General features: G+C 37.2%; 1 gene segment (V, D, J or C); it reads right to left on the minus strand.

Moving 5' to 3' along the window:
- The window catches only part of LOC123952181, a 129299-nt gene that overhangs the window by 86959 nt on the left and 24737 nt on the right, over positions 1-17603 (minus strand). Inside the window, 2 exon segments of the C gene segment in view lie at positions 2613-2942; positions 11877-11927. Coding sequence covers positions 2613-2942; positions 11877-11927 — 381 coding nt within the window.

The following is a 17603-nucleotide window of genomic DNA, read 5'->3' on the forward strand; positions in this document are numbered from 1 at the left end:
ATAAACATTGTTAAAATGTCTCTACAGCCCGAGCAATCTATACTTCCAATGCCATCCAGATCAAAATTTCGCAGGCATTTTTCAAAGTTCTGAAACAAACAATCTTAAAATTTGTTTCAAATAAGAAAAGACCCCGTATTGCCAAGGAAATGGTGAAAATGAAAAACCAAGCTTGGGGCATCATGTTGCCTGATTTCAAGCTATATTACAAAGCTGTGATCACTAAGACAGCATGGTACTGGCCCAAAAACAGAAACATAGATCAATGGAACAGAATAGAGAGCCCTGATATGGATCCTCAACTCATGGTCAACTAATCTTTGATAAAGCAGGAAAATAAAAATATCCAGGGGAGGAAAGACAGTCTCTACAATAAATGGTGGTGGGGAAATAGGACAGCTACATAGAAAAGAATGAAACTCGACCATTCTTTTATACCATGCACAAAGATAAGCTTGAAATGGATGAAAGACCTCAATGTGAGACAGAAATCCATCAAAATCCTGGAGAACATAGGCAGTAACCTCTTCAACATCGACCACAGCAATTTCTTTCAAGACATGTCTCCAAAGGCAAAGGAAACAAAAGTGAAAGTGAACTTTTCAACTACATCATGGTAAAACCCCACTGCACAGCAAAGGAAAGAGTCAACAAAACTATGAGGAAACTCACTGAATGGGAGAAGATATTTGCAAATGATGCTATAGACAAAGGGCTGATATCCAAAATCTATAAAGAACTCCTCAAACTCAGCACCCAAAAAAGAGATAATCAGGTCAAAAAATGGACATAAGACATGAATAGACAGTTCTCCAAAGTGGACATACAAATGGCTAACAGACACATGGAAAAATGCTCATCATCATTAGCCATCAGGGAAACTCAAATCAAAACCTCATTGAGATACAGTCTTATGCCAGTTAGAATGGTCAAAATCATCAGGATAGGAAACAACAAGCACTGGAGAGGATGTAGAGAAAGGGGAACGCTCAAACAGTGCTGCTGGCAATGTAAGTTAGTGCGGCCACTTTGGAAAACAGTGTGGAGATTCCTCAAGAAAGTAAACATAGAGCTACCCTATGACCCTGCAATTGCACCCCTGGGTATTTACCCTAAAGATACAGATGTAATGAAAAGAAGGGCCATATATAGCCCAGTGTTCATAGCAACAATGGCCACAATCGCCAAACTGTGGAAAGAGCCAATAGGCCCTTCAACAGATGAATGGATAAAGAAGGTATGGTCCATATATTGAATTGTAATATTACCCAGTCATCAAAAAGGATGAGTACCCAACTTTTGAATCAACATGGACAGGACTTGAGGAGATTATGCTGAGTGAAATAAACCAAGCAGAAAGTCAATTCTCATATGGTTTCACTTACTTGTAGAGCATAAGGAATAACAGGGAGAATATTAGGAGAAGGAAAGGAAATGTGAATTGGAGTAAATTGGAGGGGGAGATGAATCATGAGAGACTGTGGACTCTTGGAGAGAAACTGAGGGCTTCGGAGGGGAGTGGGTGATGGGTGAGCTGGGTGATGGGTATTAAGGAGGGCACGTATTGCATGGAGCAGTGAGTGTGGTGCATAAATAATGAATCTTGTAACACTGAAAAAATAAAGTGAGGATATTGCTCTGAAATAATTTTTTAAAGTTTTTTTTTTTTTTTTTTTTTTTTTTTTTTTTTGTAAGGGAGTGAGAGAGAGAGAGGGTAGAGTCAGAGGGAGAAGCTGACTCCCTGCTGAGTAGGGACCCTCATGTGGGACTTGATCCTGGGACTTCAGGATCATTACCTGAGCCAAAGGCAGTCATTTAACCAACAGAGCCACCCAGGTGCCCCTCTCTGAACCTTTCTTATGTGCAAGGTTGCTAGGTGCTTTCACATGTATTGTTTCATTTAATCCATACAATAAGTAGAAACTATATCACTGTGACAATAATATTTTGGATGATGAAACTGATGTGAGAAAGGCTAAGTGAGTTTGTCTTTCTTTTTTTCTCTGTATGTTCCATAGGCCATACTATTTTTTTTTAAAGATTCATTATTTATTTTGAGAAAGAAAGAACACAGGGAGAAGAGGCAGACAGAAAGAAACTCAAGCAGACTCTGCTGAACATGGAGCCTAACGATGGTCTTGATCTCAAGAGCCTGAGATCTTGACCTGAGCTAAATAAATGAGGAGTAGATACTCAACTGAGTGAGGTATCCGGGTGCCTTCAAAGCCCATACTATTTGAATTCTGTTGGGAAATAGCGGGACATTTATGCCATCATTAAATAAAACAACATTAGAGGAAATATTATATATATTTGTTTTCATTAATACTTGACAGAAAAGGGGCACCAAGGTGGCTCTGTGGGTTAAAGCCTCTGCCTTAGGCTCAGGTCAGGTCATGAGTCCTGGAATTGAGCCCTGCATCAGGCTCTCTACTCAGCAGGGAGCCTGCTTCCCTTCGTCTCTCTCTCTGCCAGTCTCTCTGCCTCCTTGTGACCTCTGTCTGTGAAATACATAAATAAATTCTTTAAAAAAATGCTTAACAGAATAGGTAGGGTTTTCCCTTTGAAACAAAGTGTTCTGTGTGATTGTATTCATTTTTATGTGCACATACCTTTTTTTATTGAAGGAAAAAGAAGCTCTTGAACAACTTCTCTGCTATTAATTTGGTGGTTGACGATACATTTGTGTTCTTTATCCATTGATGCTCCAGTCACAGTCAGCCAGCTGAATTTCATGTATGTGCCCTTAGTCTTCATGGTGTCTCCCTGCTGAGATTTCAGAATTGTTTTGTCATCCCTTTCTTTCCAATCTACCTTGATAACATCAGGGAAAAAGTCCTCAAGAAGACAAAGATATGTTCCAGCCTTATGGACTTCTACTTCAGCAACTGAAGGAAGAAAAACTGTGGGCTTGGGAGAAATATCTTCATCAGGACTTTTATCTGTTGAAGAAAATGGAACAACAATTAGAACATAACTAGAGAAACACAAACATTGTGTGGTTTGGAAACAACCAGCACATAGTAAAGGGGAGGAAAGTTGCTATAGAATTAATGCTTGCTGTAGCTTTTCATGTGCAGAGGGTTATGAGGTGCTTATTTTCTTAGTTTCCATGGGAAAAGAGCATCTAGAGGTTATGAAACGTGAAAAGTCACAGACATTAAGTGAAAGAGCCTAGATCAAAACATGGAATATTTTTAAACAATACAGTCACTTGTTTGAATGGAAATCTATCAAGTTACTCTTTTAGTTACAAATAGGGGTTCCAAGCCCATTCCTGAATACTAGAATTCTTCTCCTCGATTTCTGATTTTATAGAACATCTTGTTCTCATATCTGAACTACTGTGGGATTTTGAGTAGGACAGTGTTTAATGCTGCACCTCCAAATAATTTACAATGCCTGAAATTTAGAAACAAAATGGCCATATACACAAAACTTCTATTTGAAAATAAAATTGATTATTTTCAGAAATGTTCTTAGAGTAACGTAATCAATTAATGTAATGGTCAGAATTTTGTTTTGCTTCAGGAAATGTTCCCTAAAAGCTAATTTTATATTGGAATTTCATTTGGGGTTGAAACTTTACTGAGAAGACACCACATTTTGACTCTTAGCAATTCCCTCCAAATCTGAATCTGCCCTCTAAGACTGCTGAACTTGTTGTAGTACCCCTCAATTTTCTTTCATTTCACCTGCTGAATAAAGTCACATATAATGTTGTAATGTTAACTGTTCTGGTCAGAGTTTCTTATAAATAGAATGTGAAATTATATAATGAAATATCATGGTTCTCAAGGGCATTTCACTTGGAGACTGGGATAGTCTTTGGATATACATTCATTATTAATTAATTTTAAATAATAATACTCATTCCGATTTGAGTCCAAACTGAAACACAAATCCTTTATTAATTTTCTCTTTCCAGTAGTTTGGAGGTAGAATTATAATTTCATGGCCATTTCCTAAGAAAAGACTAGGATTTCTCCTTTGAGAAGAAAGGACAAAAAATTCCTCAGAATTTTTGCCTGTGCACCACAGCTCTCGGTTTTTATACTACATGAGTAAACAATGATGAGTTTTTAAATTCATGCTGCAAATAGGTATTAGATCATAATGCACTTGTTTTAATTTTGTACATCTTCCTTATAGTACAAATAGTATTTTGCTGAATATAATAGAAGACACTGTATTTTTCCTCAACCATATATTTTGGTTTTTAATTTAAAAAGCACATTATATGAAGCAAGATTTATTTTTCAAAGTACATGGTATCCCCGTAATTTTTGCCCCTACTCAATACATTAAAGAATCTCATTTTCATCTTATGACGTTTGGTTTCTGTTAGGAATACTTCTGATTCATCAAAGTAAAGAACTTGATAATCCAATCCTGAGCTTGGGAAAATCTGGATGGTAAGACATTATGCCTATCTCCTGTCACTTTTCTTTATCTAGAGTCCTGGGGTTTCATTCTTTTCAGGATAAAAGGTATCTTGAACTTCCATAACTTTTTCAATGTGATAGTTAACTGAGCATTAAGTAATATTCTTCATTTTTTATGATTTGTGCCTATATTTTATAGAATTTATACTATATATTCTTTTCAACTTTCCTTTTTTTAGGATGTTATTTATTTATTTTAGAGAGAGAGAGTGGTCAGGGAGAGGCAGAACAAGAAGGGGAGTGGGAATCCTGAGCAGGCTCCACACTCAGCCTGGAGTCCAACACAGTGGTCAGGGCTCAATTCCACAATCGTGACCAGTTGCTTTATAGAAGAGCCACCCAGGTGCCCTTCACTATTCTTTATTAAACTTATTAAGAGTGTTTTTTATGGCTGCAATCATTTCATTGATTTACAAAATAGAAACCGGTTTACAAAGTAAATAATTTCTTCTAATATATTTATATTATTCATAATCAGAAAAATTTTCCAGTAGACTGCCTGAGCTTATATATTTGATGAATATAAAGCTGTGTGAATTATATATAAATTAACCAAATGCAATGACACTTTCAATTAAGTATGGTACTGTGAATCTGGATGCGATTCTCCCTCTAGATTTGAAATGAGGCAACATGTATGCAGCACCTGTTATGTGTTATGTGCAAAGTACCTTATTTACAGTCTCTCATTTAATTTGCATATGCCCCTACTCATATATCCTGTTATCCCATCTTTGGATTAGGAAGCTGAGACCAAAAAATAATCACCCAAGTTCACAAAAACAACAAGTGGAGCTGGAGCTCAGGTACGTCAGATTCCAAAGTCCAGACTCTCTGACAACACACTTTCTCCCTCAGAAGAGACAATGTGTCAACTCACACAAGCTACCTGATCAACTTTGTTCTTGAGTCAAATTCTTTCAAGACTATTACACATGTTCTGCATGAGCACTTCATGCAAATCCACTTGAACACAAGGTCGGATGCTGTTACAGTGTTTGCACAATGTAGTCTATGCCGACCTTTACCAGAAGGATTGACAGAAAAATCTCTTCTAAGATTTCCGCATCTAAACATGCTATGAAAATTAGACAGTATTATTATAATTAACATTACCATAATTATTAGCAATTTATCTGTGATTATTTTTACTCCAACATGACATTTTTTCTCATGGGACAAAACTTTCCCTTACTAATGGGAATGCAGTATTTGGGGATAACAATTGGACCTATGTCATGTTAGATCACTAGACTGTCACCTGCCTGACCAGGTCTACTGAAGGTCACCATCTGTGAATGACATTAAATGCCATGATGCCCACAGTAAAGATGCAGTGGGAGTATGAAATGCGTTTGTTAAAGATCATTTCTTCCATTTCCTAAAATATATGTGGAAGGAAATGCCCACTCTTTGACTTCACATTCCTGCTAAAGGACTCATGCACTGCAGTCTTTTTCTCATGTCGTGGTGGGGAAAACAACATGTGTGAAAATTTGGTATGCTTCATTTTTTTCAGTTAATAAAAAGTATGTATTCTAATACATGTTTCTCCTACCTTTGAACATAAAATTGTACCCTACACTTTGTACTAGATAATCACGGACCTTTTTTCTTCTACTTCCCTTAATTTTTTTTTTTTTATTTATTTGACAGAGAGAAATCACAACTAGGCAGAGAGGCAGGCAGAGAGAGAGGAGGAAGCAGGCTCCCTGCAGAGCAGAGAGCTGGACGTGGGGCTCGATCCCAGGACTCTGGGATCATGACCCGAGCTGAAGGCAGAGGCTTTAACCCACTGAGCCACCCAGGCGCCCCTCCCTTAATGTTTTTGATCTATTTTTATTTCATTGCCGAACTGTACTTGCATATTTTATTTTAGGCCTTCTCAAACAGATTTTGTAAATAGGCAGTATTAGTAAATGAAAAATAGTTTGTATATTAGAGCTCCTTTCTGTTTCTGCCCGGAGCCTGATAATTTAGTGAGGTCTACCTTGAAGTTGACATGAAAAATGGGAGACACTACATCAAAAACTAATCATGTACTGTATGGTGACTAACATAATAATAAAAAAAGGAAAAATGGGAGAAGAAGTTTGAAAATCCCACTCTGTGATATAAATACAAGACATTCAGAATTCAAACACACTGAAATGTCAGAGCATAAGAGGAAGCTTTCATCCCCCAAATTATGCCTCATAAAACAGAGGTTGCCTTATGTTTCAGTTTGGGCAACTTCTCATTTTAAAAAATGGTCTTCTAATACTCTACTTTGATTAAACAATGCACTTGGACATGATATTAACCTAAAATAAACTCAATTAAATCTAGTTTAGAGGTAGTACCAGTAAAAAAAAAAATTAAGAAGTTTCAGATGGATTTGGTAAATATTACCTGGGACTAAATATACCTGGGACTCTATACCATATGCTTACATTGTACATATACATAATGACAGAATAAATGAAAAAAGGCTTTTATTTTCTAGTGGATAAATGTCTTTCAATTAAATATCCAATGCTCTCATCATAATGGCAACCCCAAACTTACATTCCGACCCTAAAGTGACTCAGAAATTTGTTCTAATGTATACATTTTAGAAGCTTGTGAAGAATCTGAACACAATTTTTATAGAAATTTGAGGCACAAAAAGTAGTATTTCTCAGGTGTTATTTGCAATAATATAATTTTAATTTATAGGCATAGTCCAATGAAGATATAAGCTATTTTTAAAAAGATTTCATTTATACCTGCGAGCTCTCCGACACATATGATCTCCCTGATATGAGGACATGGAGAAGCAACATGGGGGGGTAGGGGGATAGGAGAAGAATAAATGAAACAAGATGGGATTGGGAGGGAGACAAACCATAAATGACTCTTAATCTCACAAAACAAACTGGGGGTTGCTGGGGGGAGGTGGGATTGGGAGAGGGGGAGCGGGCTATGGACATTGGGGAGGGGAGGCGAACCATAAGAGACTATGGACTCTGAAAAACAACCTGAGGGTTTTGAAGGGTCAGGGGTGGGAGGTTGGGGGAACAGGTGGTGGGTGATGGGGAGGGCACGTTTTGCATGGAGCACTGGGTGTTGTGCAAAAAGAATGAATACTGTTACGCTGAAAAAAAAAAAAAAAAAAAAAAGATTTCATTTATTTATTTGACAGAGAGAGATCACAAGTAGGCAGAGAGGTAGGCAGAGGGATAGAGAGAGAGAGAGAAGCAGGCTTCCTGCTGAGCAGAGCCCGATGTGGGACTTGATCCCAGGACCCTGAGATCATGACCTGAGCCGTAGGCAGTGACTTAACCCACTGAGCCACCCAGGCGCCCAATGAAGACATAAACTATTAAAAGTGAATATGTGAGAGATGCCTGGGTGTCTCTGTCTGTTAAGTGTCATGACCAAGGTCATGACCCCAGAGTCCTGGGATAGAACACATTTCCGTGGGATCCCTGATCAGTGGGAGTCTGCTTCTCCTTCTCTGTCTGCTCTCTCCCCAGTTCCTGTGTGCTCTCTCTTTCTCTCTGTTTCTCATGCGTGCATGCTCTGGCTCTCAAATAAATAAAAAATACAACATTTTATTTAAAAAAGTAAATATTTGATTTTTATGTACATTAGTATAATTTTATATATTCAATTATAAAACCTCTCCCTTATTTACATCCAGACATTTCCACTGGAAAGGGAGAGATTGGCTTAGGTTGAAGCTAACAATATATGAGATATTGCTTACTACATTCTGCTTATTTTTAGAAACATGTAACAATGAGTCTAAGAAATTGAAAGTATTCGGCAAATCCTGACCAAATTGTTCTAAAGTGTCCTGTAGACTAGAACAAAATGAATACATTTCTCTATACTCCCGATTTAAGAAGAACTCCACTGGGTGACAATTGGAATTTGTAGGACTGACTTTTTTAATGATGGGTCATGTCCCAACTTATGCAGTAGATATTTTCATATTTAATTTCATTTATTTTCACAACATCTACTTGAGATGGTGGCTACATTGACAGAATGGATGGAAATACAGCAAATGTTAACAGTATATATGTCATTATAAATCTTTAACACTTTATTTTTTTCTCTTTTCCATTTTTCCCTAGTGGGCATATATTTTTATAACTTTATAACTTTAAGAAAGTCATAATCAATAACTCTAAATTTATTTGCTGAAGAATGATTGTATAGAAAGTGATAGATCCTGAATTAAAACTCCACATTTTCTCTGCACCACAATCTCCCAAAACAAGTTTTCAGGACCTTCTGAATTACATCATTAATTAGATAGCTAAAGTTAATATTGCAGTCAATTGGGAAAAAAACAGGACTAGAAAGTTGCTTTTCAATTTGTGAATCCATGTGTGCCTATAATGACAGCAAGAAAAACACCAAAATATGTCATTCCTTTCATTTTTCCAAAGTTTCACCAGCCTTATGAAAATTCTTTGAAAACACTTATTCAACTAGATCCTGTAGGGTAGAAACATCCGTGTGAGATGTTCTCCCTCATCCAGGCAAAATTTTATCTCTAAGTCTAATGAAGAATGAAAAAATTTACTAGGCCGAATTTAGAAAAACCAAACCTAGCTTTGACATTGTTGGATATGTTTGTACAGTTAAATATGTCGATATCTGATATGAATTGCCTTCACACAAAAATGCAAGTTTATCAATTTTTGTTCATTCCTTTCGTTTGGTTAGTTTTAGAATCTAATAAATAAGATACACAAATTTCTTTACAAATCTCTCAACAAAGAAATCCCTAAGGGATTAACGGCTCCACCCCTTAGAAACTCCAGATGCTCTAGCTAGTTGGCTCCTTGTGAATGTCCTCCAAGCTAGATCAGGCACAACTACCCCCAGGACTGGGACAGAGTCAACAACCTCTTCTAGTAACCCACTGATATTTATGACCAAACTCGGACCAAACTTAGAATTCTGAGCCAGCACCAGCACCTACCCTGCCTCCCACCCCGACCCACATCACCTACATCCTCTCCCTACCTTATAGGGAAGAATTTTAAAATATCTTACCTGTAACCCTGAACAATGTGCCAGGACCAAGCACTTTTTTGTACCACCAGCTATTCCAGCTACACTGTCTGAAAAGCTTTTACAGAAAACTTCCTGAGTGCCTCCTTTAAAATGTCTCTGTATTCTTTTAATATTTATGTAAATATACATATAAATAGGCACTGCTAACATTAAATAAAGATGAATCTCAAGCAAACTCACGTTAGATATGAACATAGTCAAGAATGGATGACCTGACCCCTCTTCTGCCTGGATAGCTTGGGTCTGTCTTTTCCATCTCAATCACACACATTGGAGAGTCTGATTTTACCTTTAGTCACCGTGTTCCTGAAACTTCTAAATCATTTTTCTTAAAAGGTTTTCATGTATCATATCAGTTCTTTTCCTAGAGTGTAATTTATGGTTACTATTTCTGTGATTTTAACAAGGATAAAGATAGAAATAATATTAAGAAATAAATATTTAAAAATTAAATAATTTTAAGTTAATATTTAAAAATTTAATATATGAATATTCAATATTATATATAGATATATATATTTTTTTATCTCTACACACTGAGGAGTGGTTATCTGGCTTGATTATAATTAAATTCTTTCCAGAATTCAGCCCTCACTGGTACAAGAACACATGAGTTATTAAAGAGTGAGAGATATTAACCAATTTATTGCTGAAATACTGTTCCTTTGAACTTCAGATTGACCTGACAAGTTCCAGGATATTGATTTAAAACCCTGAGCTGCTCACCAGAAGATCCTAACTTGGTTTGGTCTTTCTGCTGCTGTCCCAGCAGGAGGGCAGAGGCAGCTCCCAGGTCCCCAGCTGAGTCCTGCATACAGCACAGCTGCTCCTGTTCTTCTGCCAGCTTCCAGAGTCCCAGCAGATTTAACCCAATGCAGAAAGATAGAAAGGAATGGTCTCAAAAGGACTTGTCCCTTTATAAAAATACCCTAAGCATCACATTGTGAGAATTAATAAATGCATATTCAACATGACTTACTTGATGTCTTGGGAGGAAGAGAAGCAATTTTAGTGCCATGATGAGAAACAGAAGCATTGTTTTCTGCATGAAGAGTCATACAAATTTTGAGCTATCACGTTACACATTCAACTGCATAGTGTATTTAAAAGGTCAGACTATAAAAGACTATATATTCAGAATACATTTATGGCTTAATGTTTCTCATAGCATATAATGGTTAGACCATGCAGTAGGGAACAAACAAGTATCTATCGGGTCCCCAACTTTGCCATAGTAACTAGTCATGTGAATGTAGTCAAATAACTGACTCTCTAAGTCTCAGGTTCCCATCAGTGAAATTGGAATAAGAAGATCCCCCGTATAATGCTCTTAAGGATTGAGACAAGGCACAGAAACAAGGCAGTATGGTATCTGACACTCACTAAATATTAGTTAATAGTATTAATGTCTTTAATTCGATGGTTTGGGGCACCTTAATCAAATTTTCTGCTAAAATATGTAGATTTTATAAGCAATACATATTTATTATATAAATTAAGAAAGCAAAGGAGTTCCTGAATCTGACATTTTATATGTCTGGCAATCACAGGCCAAAATACATGGGGCTCCATCAAGTTGCAATCTAGAATACTTATCCACTAGCTACAAGCTTTTTGAGTGTTGTGACTGTGTCTTGTGCACCCTTTTACCTCTAGTGTCAAGCATAGAAACTGTGAACAAACAAGGATGTAAAACCATGCTGACAGCTTCTTTCCATGGACTCTGGAGATGAAATGGTTTTCTGAGCTCACAAATTCCATTAAACTGGACCATCTCTAGGCAATAGTACAAAAGCCACGAGAGCATGGATTTTGATTAAATTCAGCCTACTCACTAAGAAACTAGAGTAATAACATTATGTTGATTTATTGATGTTCTATAATTATCCACTGGAAGAGTTAAATTTTTTGCACTGTTCTTAAAGATGAGATCAAAACTAATAACATAGGCTTTGCAGATTATTAGAGAAAGGAACAGTATTCATTAAGAAAGGAGCACTATTAAGACTATAGGTACTTCATCAAAGAGTGTCTCACTTAAAACGCCACCTACATGAAAAACATCTTGAATAAATAACTTACACAAATATGTCACAGACATGGTCTCAGATACATTTTAATTTCAAGCCTCCAGCTATAGTTTTGTGTGTATATTTTCTACAAGTAGAATTTCAATATGCTTGCAAGCAAGGAAGTAAATAAACCATTCACAAAGTAGTTTATTTCCATACACACCTGAAAGTTTTGTTGCTATATTTGGAAATATTTATTAGCTGCGAAATTACTGTCTAAATGCTAAGTTGATTTCACATTTTTTTCTAAAAAGCACCTATCAGTTTTTCATTCAGAGTACCTAAAAATAACGAAGTTACTTACCAAGAGAAGTTATTATAAGCTTAGTTCCTTCTACAGATATCTTGATCCAGCCTGGTTAACGGTTACCACACTGATTAGAGCTTCCACAGAAATGTAAGCCTTCTCCTGAGGTTCTTGTCAGGGCCAGCAGGTAGAAACCTGGTACTGGCAGTTTGGTCTTTTGAGGTCATTAAAAGTTCTTGAATATAGGCTTCATGGCATCTCATATTTTATAAATTTGCCTCAGATTAATTGATCAAAATGTCTGCTTTGATGGAGGCAACAATCCTGGAAAATGCTGATAGAAAACTGAGATGAAGAAAGCAAATAAAAAGAGAGCGAAAGGGAGGGAGGGAGGGACGGAGGGAGGGAGAGACAGAAAGAAAGAGTGAGAGAGAGAAAGAAATAGAGAAAGGAAGAAAGGAAGGAAGGAAGGAAGAGAGAATGAGAGGGAGGGAGGGAGAGAAGGGGAGGGAAGGTGAAAGAAAGTGAAATAAGAAAGGAAGAAAGAAAGAAAGAAAAAGAAAAGAAAAGAAAAGATCAGGACCAAGAGTCAACCAATGACTTTTCTAAATTACCAGAAACAGTTTTCAGAGAATTAAGAGGTTTTGATTTCCAGGTGTTCAAGTATGTGAAACTGCTCAGAAATGCATCAAAGGAAACCTCTTCTGTTCTCACAAACACTGGCCTACTGCAGTTTAGGGTTATATTTCTGAAGGGGATAGGCTTCACTAACTGAAAAAGCTAACATGTCAACAGAAACATAATTGAGAAATATGGACAATGGTCTGCATTTTTTAGTAAGCCACGTTTACCATTCAGCAACACAAATCTTCACCAAGGAAAGCAAAAAGAGAATATACTTTCTGTGATGATAATATTTTCCTGGAATAAAAGGGAAAAATTGTAGAATTCTATCTCCCACAGAAAAATTGATTCTTTATTAAATCTCAAATTGGAAAACAAACCCTCTGTTACCTTGAAAGAAGAAGCCTCTTGGAAACTATTCTGTGATCTTTGGAAATATACCTGCGACTTTGCCTCTGTGGATAAGTAGCTTGGGCAAGGCAATTGCCCTCCCTGGTTTCCCACACCCCATCTGCTGTGTGAGCATTAAGCTACTTATGTGCAAAAGGCTGCTCCTGTTCCAACAGCTTATGAAGCTGTGATTAAGAGCCAGAAAGGGTCTGCTGTGGCTGCTCAAGTGAGAAAGGAGTTGAGGGTTAGTAATGGAGAAGGTTTCCTTACAGATACCTTCTGACTCTGTGACATTGCAAGATCCCAGCCTGCACAATAGTGGGGGATGGGGGAAGACTTCCTGAGACTTAATGACATTAAGGGTTATCAAGGAAAAGACTCTTATCTGAACCCAAGCAGGAATTGGGCTTGTGTCCTTCATAATCCTGGGTGAGCTATCCAGGATTCATTCCAGCAGCTCTCCTTTTTGTTGGGACCACTGCCAAATGGGCTCTCCAAGAACCCTAGAGAGTCTGCATCATACGTGCATGCTTCTGTCTGCTGTTCTGGCAAAGGAGACTTGATCCTGAGAAATTCTTGTTTTGCGATCTTCATTTGAAAATCAAAGGAGAGAAGTCAGAAGCAATTGCATAAATTGACAGTGGACATGAAAATAGTGAACCCAAGAGACAGGAGTGTAGTCAACACAAATCAAGCTGGAGTCACATGTTCATTCATGGGGTTGGTGTTTCCCTGGAATAGTCAGAATTTTCTCCAAGATGGGCATGCATCAGGATTGGGGAGGCAGTAGCAAACCTGTTCTTCAGAGGCCAGGATTGGGGAGGAAGTTTTGTTTTAAAACCAATGAAAGACCTTCACAGTAAGATATGTCTCAGTGGCATTTTACTATGTTCCTGGCGTAGAGAACTCTCAGGTCCCAGATGACTGCACCAAAACACCCCTGTTACAATAACTCCATGTTATCTTCCTTTTGGGGGCAACACATTCACTTTCTTCCTTTAGGCTTTGCTTCAAACCCACCTATCCTTGAACTCTTTTTCTCTCAGAGTTATGGACTTCTCATCTTATTTGGTAAGCGTGTGGGGAAGTATAAGGCTATCAGGAAAACTGGAAGAAAAGACTTATTACTGTATATAATAACAATGAGATAATAATCCCACAACTTTATGCAGAAATTTATGCATTTTATATAATTTATAAAATGAACTTTATACACACCATCATACATTTTATAGATCAGTGATCAGTAGTCTGAAGAAAATTCACCAATTTGGAAGAATTTGAACAATTACTATAGTTATTACTTTAGGTGTTATGAGGTTACAACACTGCTGTGAGTAAGAGAAATCTTGGAGGAAAAAAATCCTTTTTTTTACTACCCTGGACTCTCTTCCTATTCACAATTCTTAGTTTTTCCAAAGAAAGCAAACTTTACTGTTGTTTGGAGGACAATGTAAATTGTGACATTTAAATAGTCTCTGAGTTCCTGTGTTATCTGAGCTGGGTTAGTGAAGCAGTTCCGTTGTAATGGGAAAGGACCCTGTGATATGGTGACCCTGTGCTCGACCTGTCCTATATGCAACCTTCTTCAGTCCCCAACAACCCCATGAGAAAGACTGAGTAACTTCCCTGGATTGTGTCAGTTACGTGGCTGAGCAAGAATTCAAAGAAGTTCTCTATCACTCCAAAGGCTTTATAATTTCCATCATTCATTCATTCATTCATTCATTGTATAACATTGTACACACTGGGATGGCTTCCTTCACAGGAAACTTCTTATATATGGAGAAACAGAAAAAATTCACATGTCCGAAAGCAACCTAGTCCCCACAGAGGTAAGGATAAAGATAAAGTGACTTTGGCTCACTTGGCTTAAGTTAACTGGTCAGGAGTAGGCTGGATTTGAAGTTTGTTGTTGCTATGTTATGAGGGTTTGAATTTGTTCTTATCAGAGTCCAGACACCCAAAAGTCTTCTAGTTGTATTTTGTCTTTGTCTCTTCACCTGTCTTTGAATCCTCTCCTTGTTCTGCTGCCCAGAAAGGGTCTGTCTCTCGAAGCTCTCTGAGCTCTGTCCCACTGTGACTTTTGCCCAAGGTTTGCTAATGTGGTGGTGAAAGGTCACAGAAGCATACATTCTCTGGTATTTTTACTAAGTCTCAATTTTTAGTGAAACTGTGTCTTAAAGACATGGCCTTCACAAGTATTCCCGCCTCTTTTCCGGAGGTGGAACATTTAAATCTTTGTCTCCCTTCCCCAGCTGCAGGAGGTACTCACCAACTTCAAGCTGTGGTTGGATGCCCATCCTTGAGCAGATGAAAACCTGTTACTTTTGGACAGAGGGGAGATGTTCTGGGCAAAGTTTCAGTGGTTCCCTCCTTTGCCTTCCTTCAACTGCCATGGGATTCCACCAGGGCCTTCCTCTGCAATGAAGTCACATTTTTCTATGGTGGTAGATTAGTTCTGGATGGATAGCAGCTCTTGTTCCCTCCTGCAGCACCAAGGGAAGCGTTCTCTGGACTGTCCCTGATCTTCCATGGAAGAATTGTGTGGGGATCTGGAGAAGACACAAAAATAGCCCTTATATGTTCCTAAGGTTCACACTCTTCCTCCAGTCTATGGAGCTTTTATTATTGCATTAACAAATTCTACTTGAATCATCAGATCAGGTGGATGTGTTTGACAACTTCTGTCCAAGGTGAGCAAAGGCTCACCTCCTGTTTCCCCCTGCAAGTGCCTGTCTGTCTCCAGTTTTTCTAAAATTCATATACCCTGCAACCTCAATTCCATGAAGCACTCAAACAAATATTAAATTTCATTCCTACTTTTTAAAATATTATTGTAAAATTGTAGCAGTGCCATTTTTGCCTCTCTACATCTCTGAGCTCATGTGGCTCCTCTGCCGTATTTATGTTTTGTTTTTTTTTTTATTTTCCTTACATAAAAGTCTAAAAGACCTGGGCTCCTGGGTGTTTCAGTTAGTGAAGTCTTCGGTTCAGGACATGATCCCAGGGTCCTGGGGTAAAGTCCAGCATTGCCTCCCTCTGCCTCAGCCTCTCTTTTTTATTCTGCTTGCATTTTGCTTGTTTGTTTTTAATGACATTGATAATTTTTCTTGAGAACATTGACCTATCATTTTGTAGAATGCCTTATATTCTTAAATTTTAAAAATTATTCCTCAAAAAATTTTTCTTAAAGATAAGTAACAAATAAAATAATTCAGAGAAGTAAATTTCAGATGATTTTAGCCCAAATTGTACTTTTGTCTTTTCCTTTTTTAAATTGGGTTTATTTTCTTACTGAGTTGTGACATTTCTCTTAGTACTCTGAACACCAGTCTTATCCCTGATTTGTCTTTTGAAAATACATTCTACTCTTTGTCTTTTCCTTTTTTATATTTTTATTTAAAGATTTTTATTTATTTATTTTTTTGACAGACAGAGATCACATGTAGGCAGAGGCAGGCAGTGAGAGATGAGGAAACAGGCTCCCCGCTGAACAAAGAGCCCTATGTGGGTCTCAATTCCAGGACCTTGGGATCATGATCTGAGCAGAAGTCAGAGGCTTTAACCCACTGAGCCACCCTGGTGCCCCTCCCTTTTTAAATTATGCTTATTTTCTTACTGAGTTGTGACATTTCTCTTAGTACTCTGAACACCAGTCTTATCCCTGATTTGTCTTTTGAAAATATTTTCTTCCAGTACATGGCTTTTCCTTCCATTTTCCTGACATTTCCTATTTTCCATTTTTTTTTAGTCTTGCAAGATGAGAAATGTTAAATTTGAAAAAGTGCAGTTTCTCAAATCTTTCTTTTATGAACTTGTTTTTGGTGTCCTAATTGAGCAATCTTTGCCAAGCCCAAGGTCACAAAAAATTTCTTCTGTATTTTCATCCAGAACTTTCACTTAAGTTGTACATTTATGACCTATAAAACATTTTTAATTCATTTGTATATATGGTAGTTCGTATTGATTTTTACTTGTTTTTTATTTGTTGTTGTTGTTGTTTTCTTCACATAGATGAACAAGGGTTCCAATATCATTTGTTGAAAAATTTATTTTCTGTTCATTGGCTTACCTCGGTAACATGTTAGAAATTAGTTAAGCACTTACGTGTCACATTAGTTCTGAATTATTTTCCTCTTAGCTATGTATTTATGAATTCACTAATACTCCGCTGTCTTGTCATTGAAGTTTCATAGCAGTGTTGAAACTGTTTTGAAAACTGGTCTGGCAATGATATGCCCTTTACCTACCTGTATGAATTTTGCAACCAGTTTATTGATTTCTATGAAAAGTCCTCCTGGATTTTCATTGGGATTACACTGAATCCACTTACCCTTTGGGGAAATTCTGATATCTTATATATATTAAGTTTTCCAATCTATGCACATGGTATACCTCCCCATGTACTTAGTTCTTCTTCAACTCTCTCATTAAAGTTCTATTGTTTTCAGCATACAAACCCTTCATATTTTAGAAAGATTTTCACTATGTATCCTAAGGTGTTTTTTTTTTTTTTAATATTGTGGTTGTGGCTATAATAAATGATACTTTTTAAATATTTCAATTTCCAATTGTGAATTGCTAGTATACAAACACAATTGATTTTGCCTCCTACATCTATTTTACACTGTATAGTCCTCCATTGTGAGCATGTGTCATCATTTACTTACGCAGTCTACTTCGTCTGCATATTTATGTAATTTCACGTATTGCAGTTACCCAATGAATACCTTTGGCATAATATTTTCAAAGTGTTGAGATTGTGCC

This window comes from Meles meles, chromosome 10 (genome assembly GCF_922984935.1).
Source record: "Meles meles chromosome 10, mMelMel3.1 paternal haplotype, whole genome shotgun sequence".
Taxonomy (NCBI): Eukaryota; Metazoa; Chordata; class Mammalia; order Carnivora; family Mustelidae; genus Meles; species Meles meles.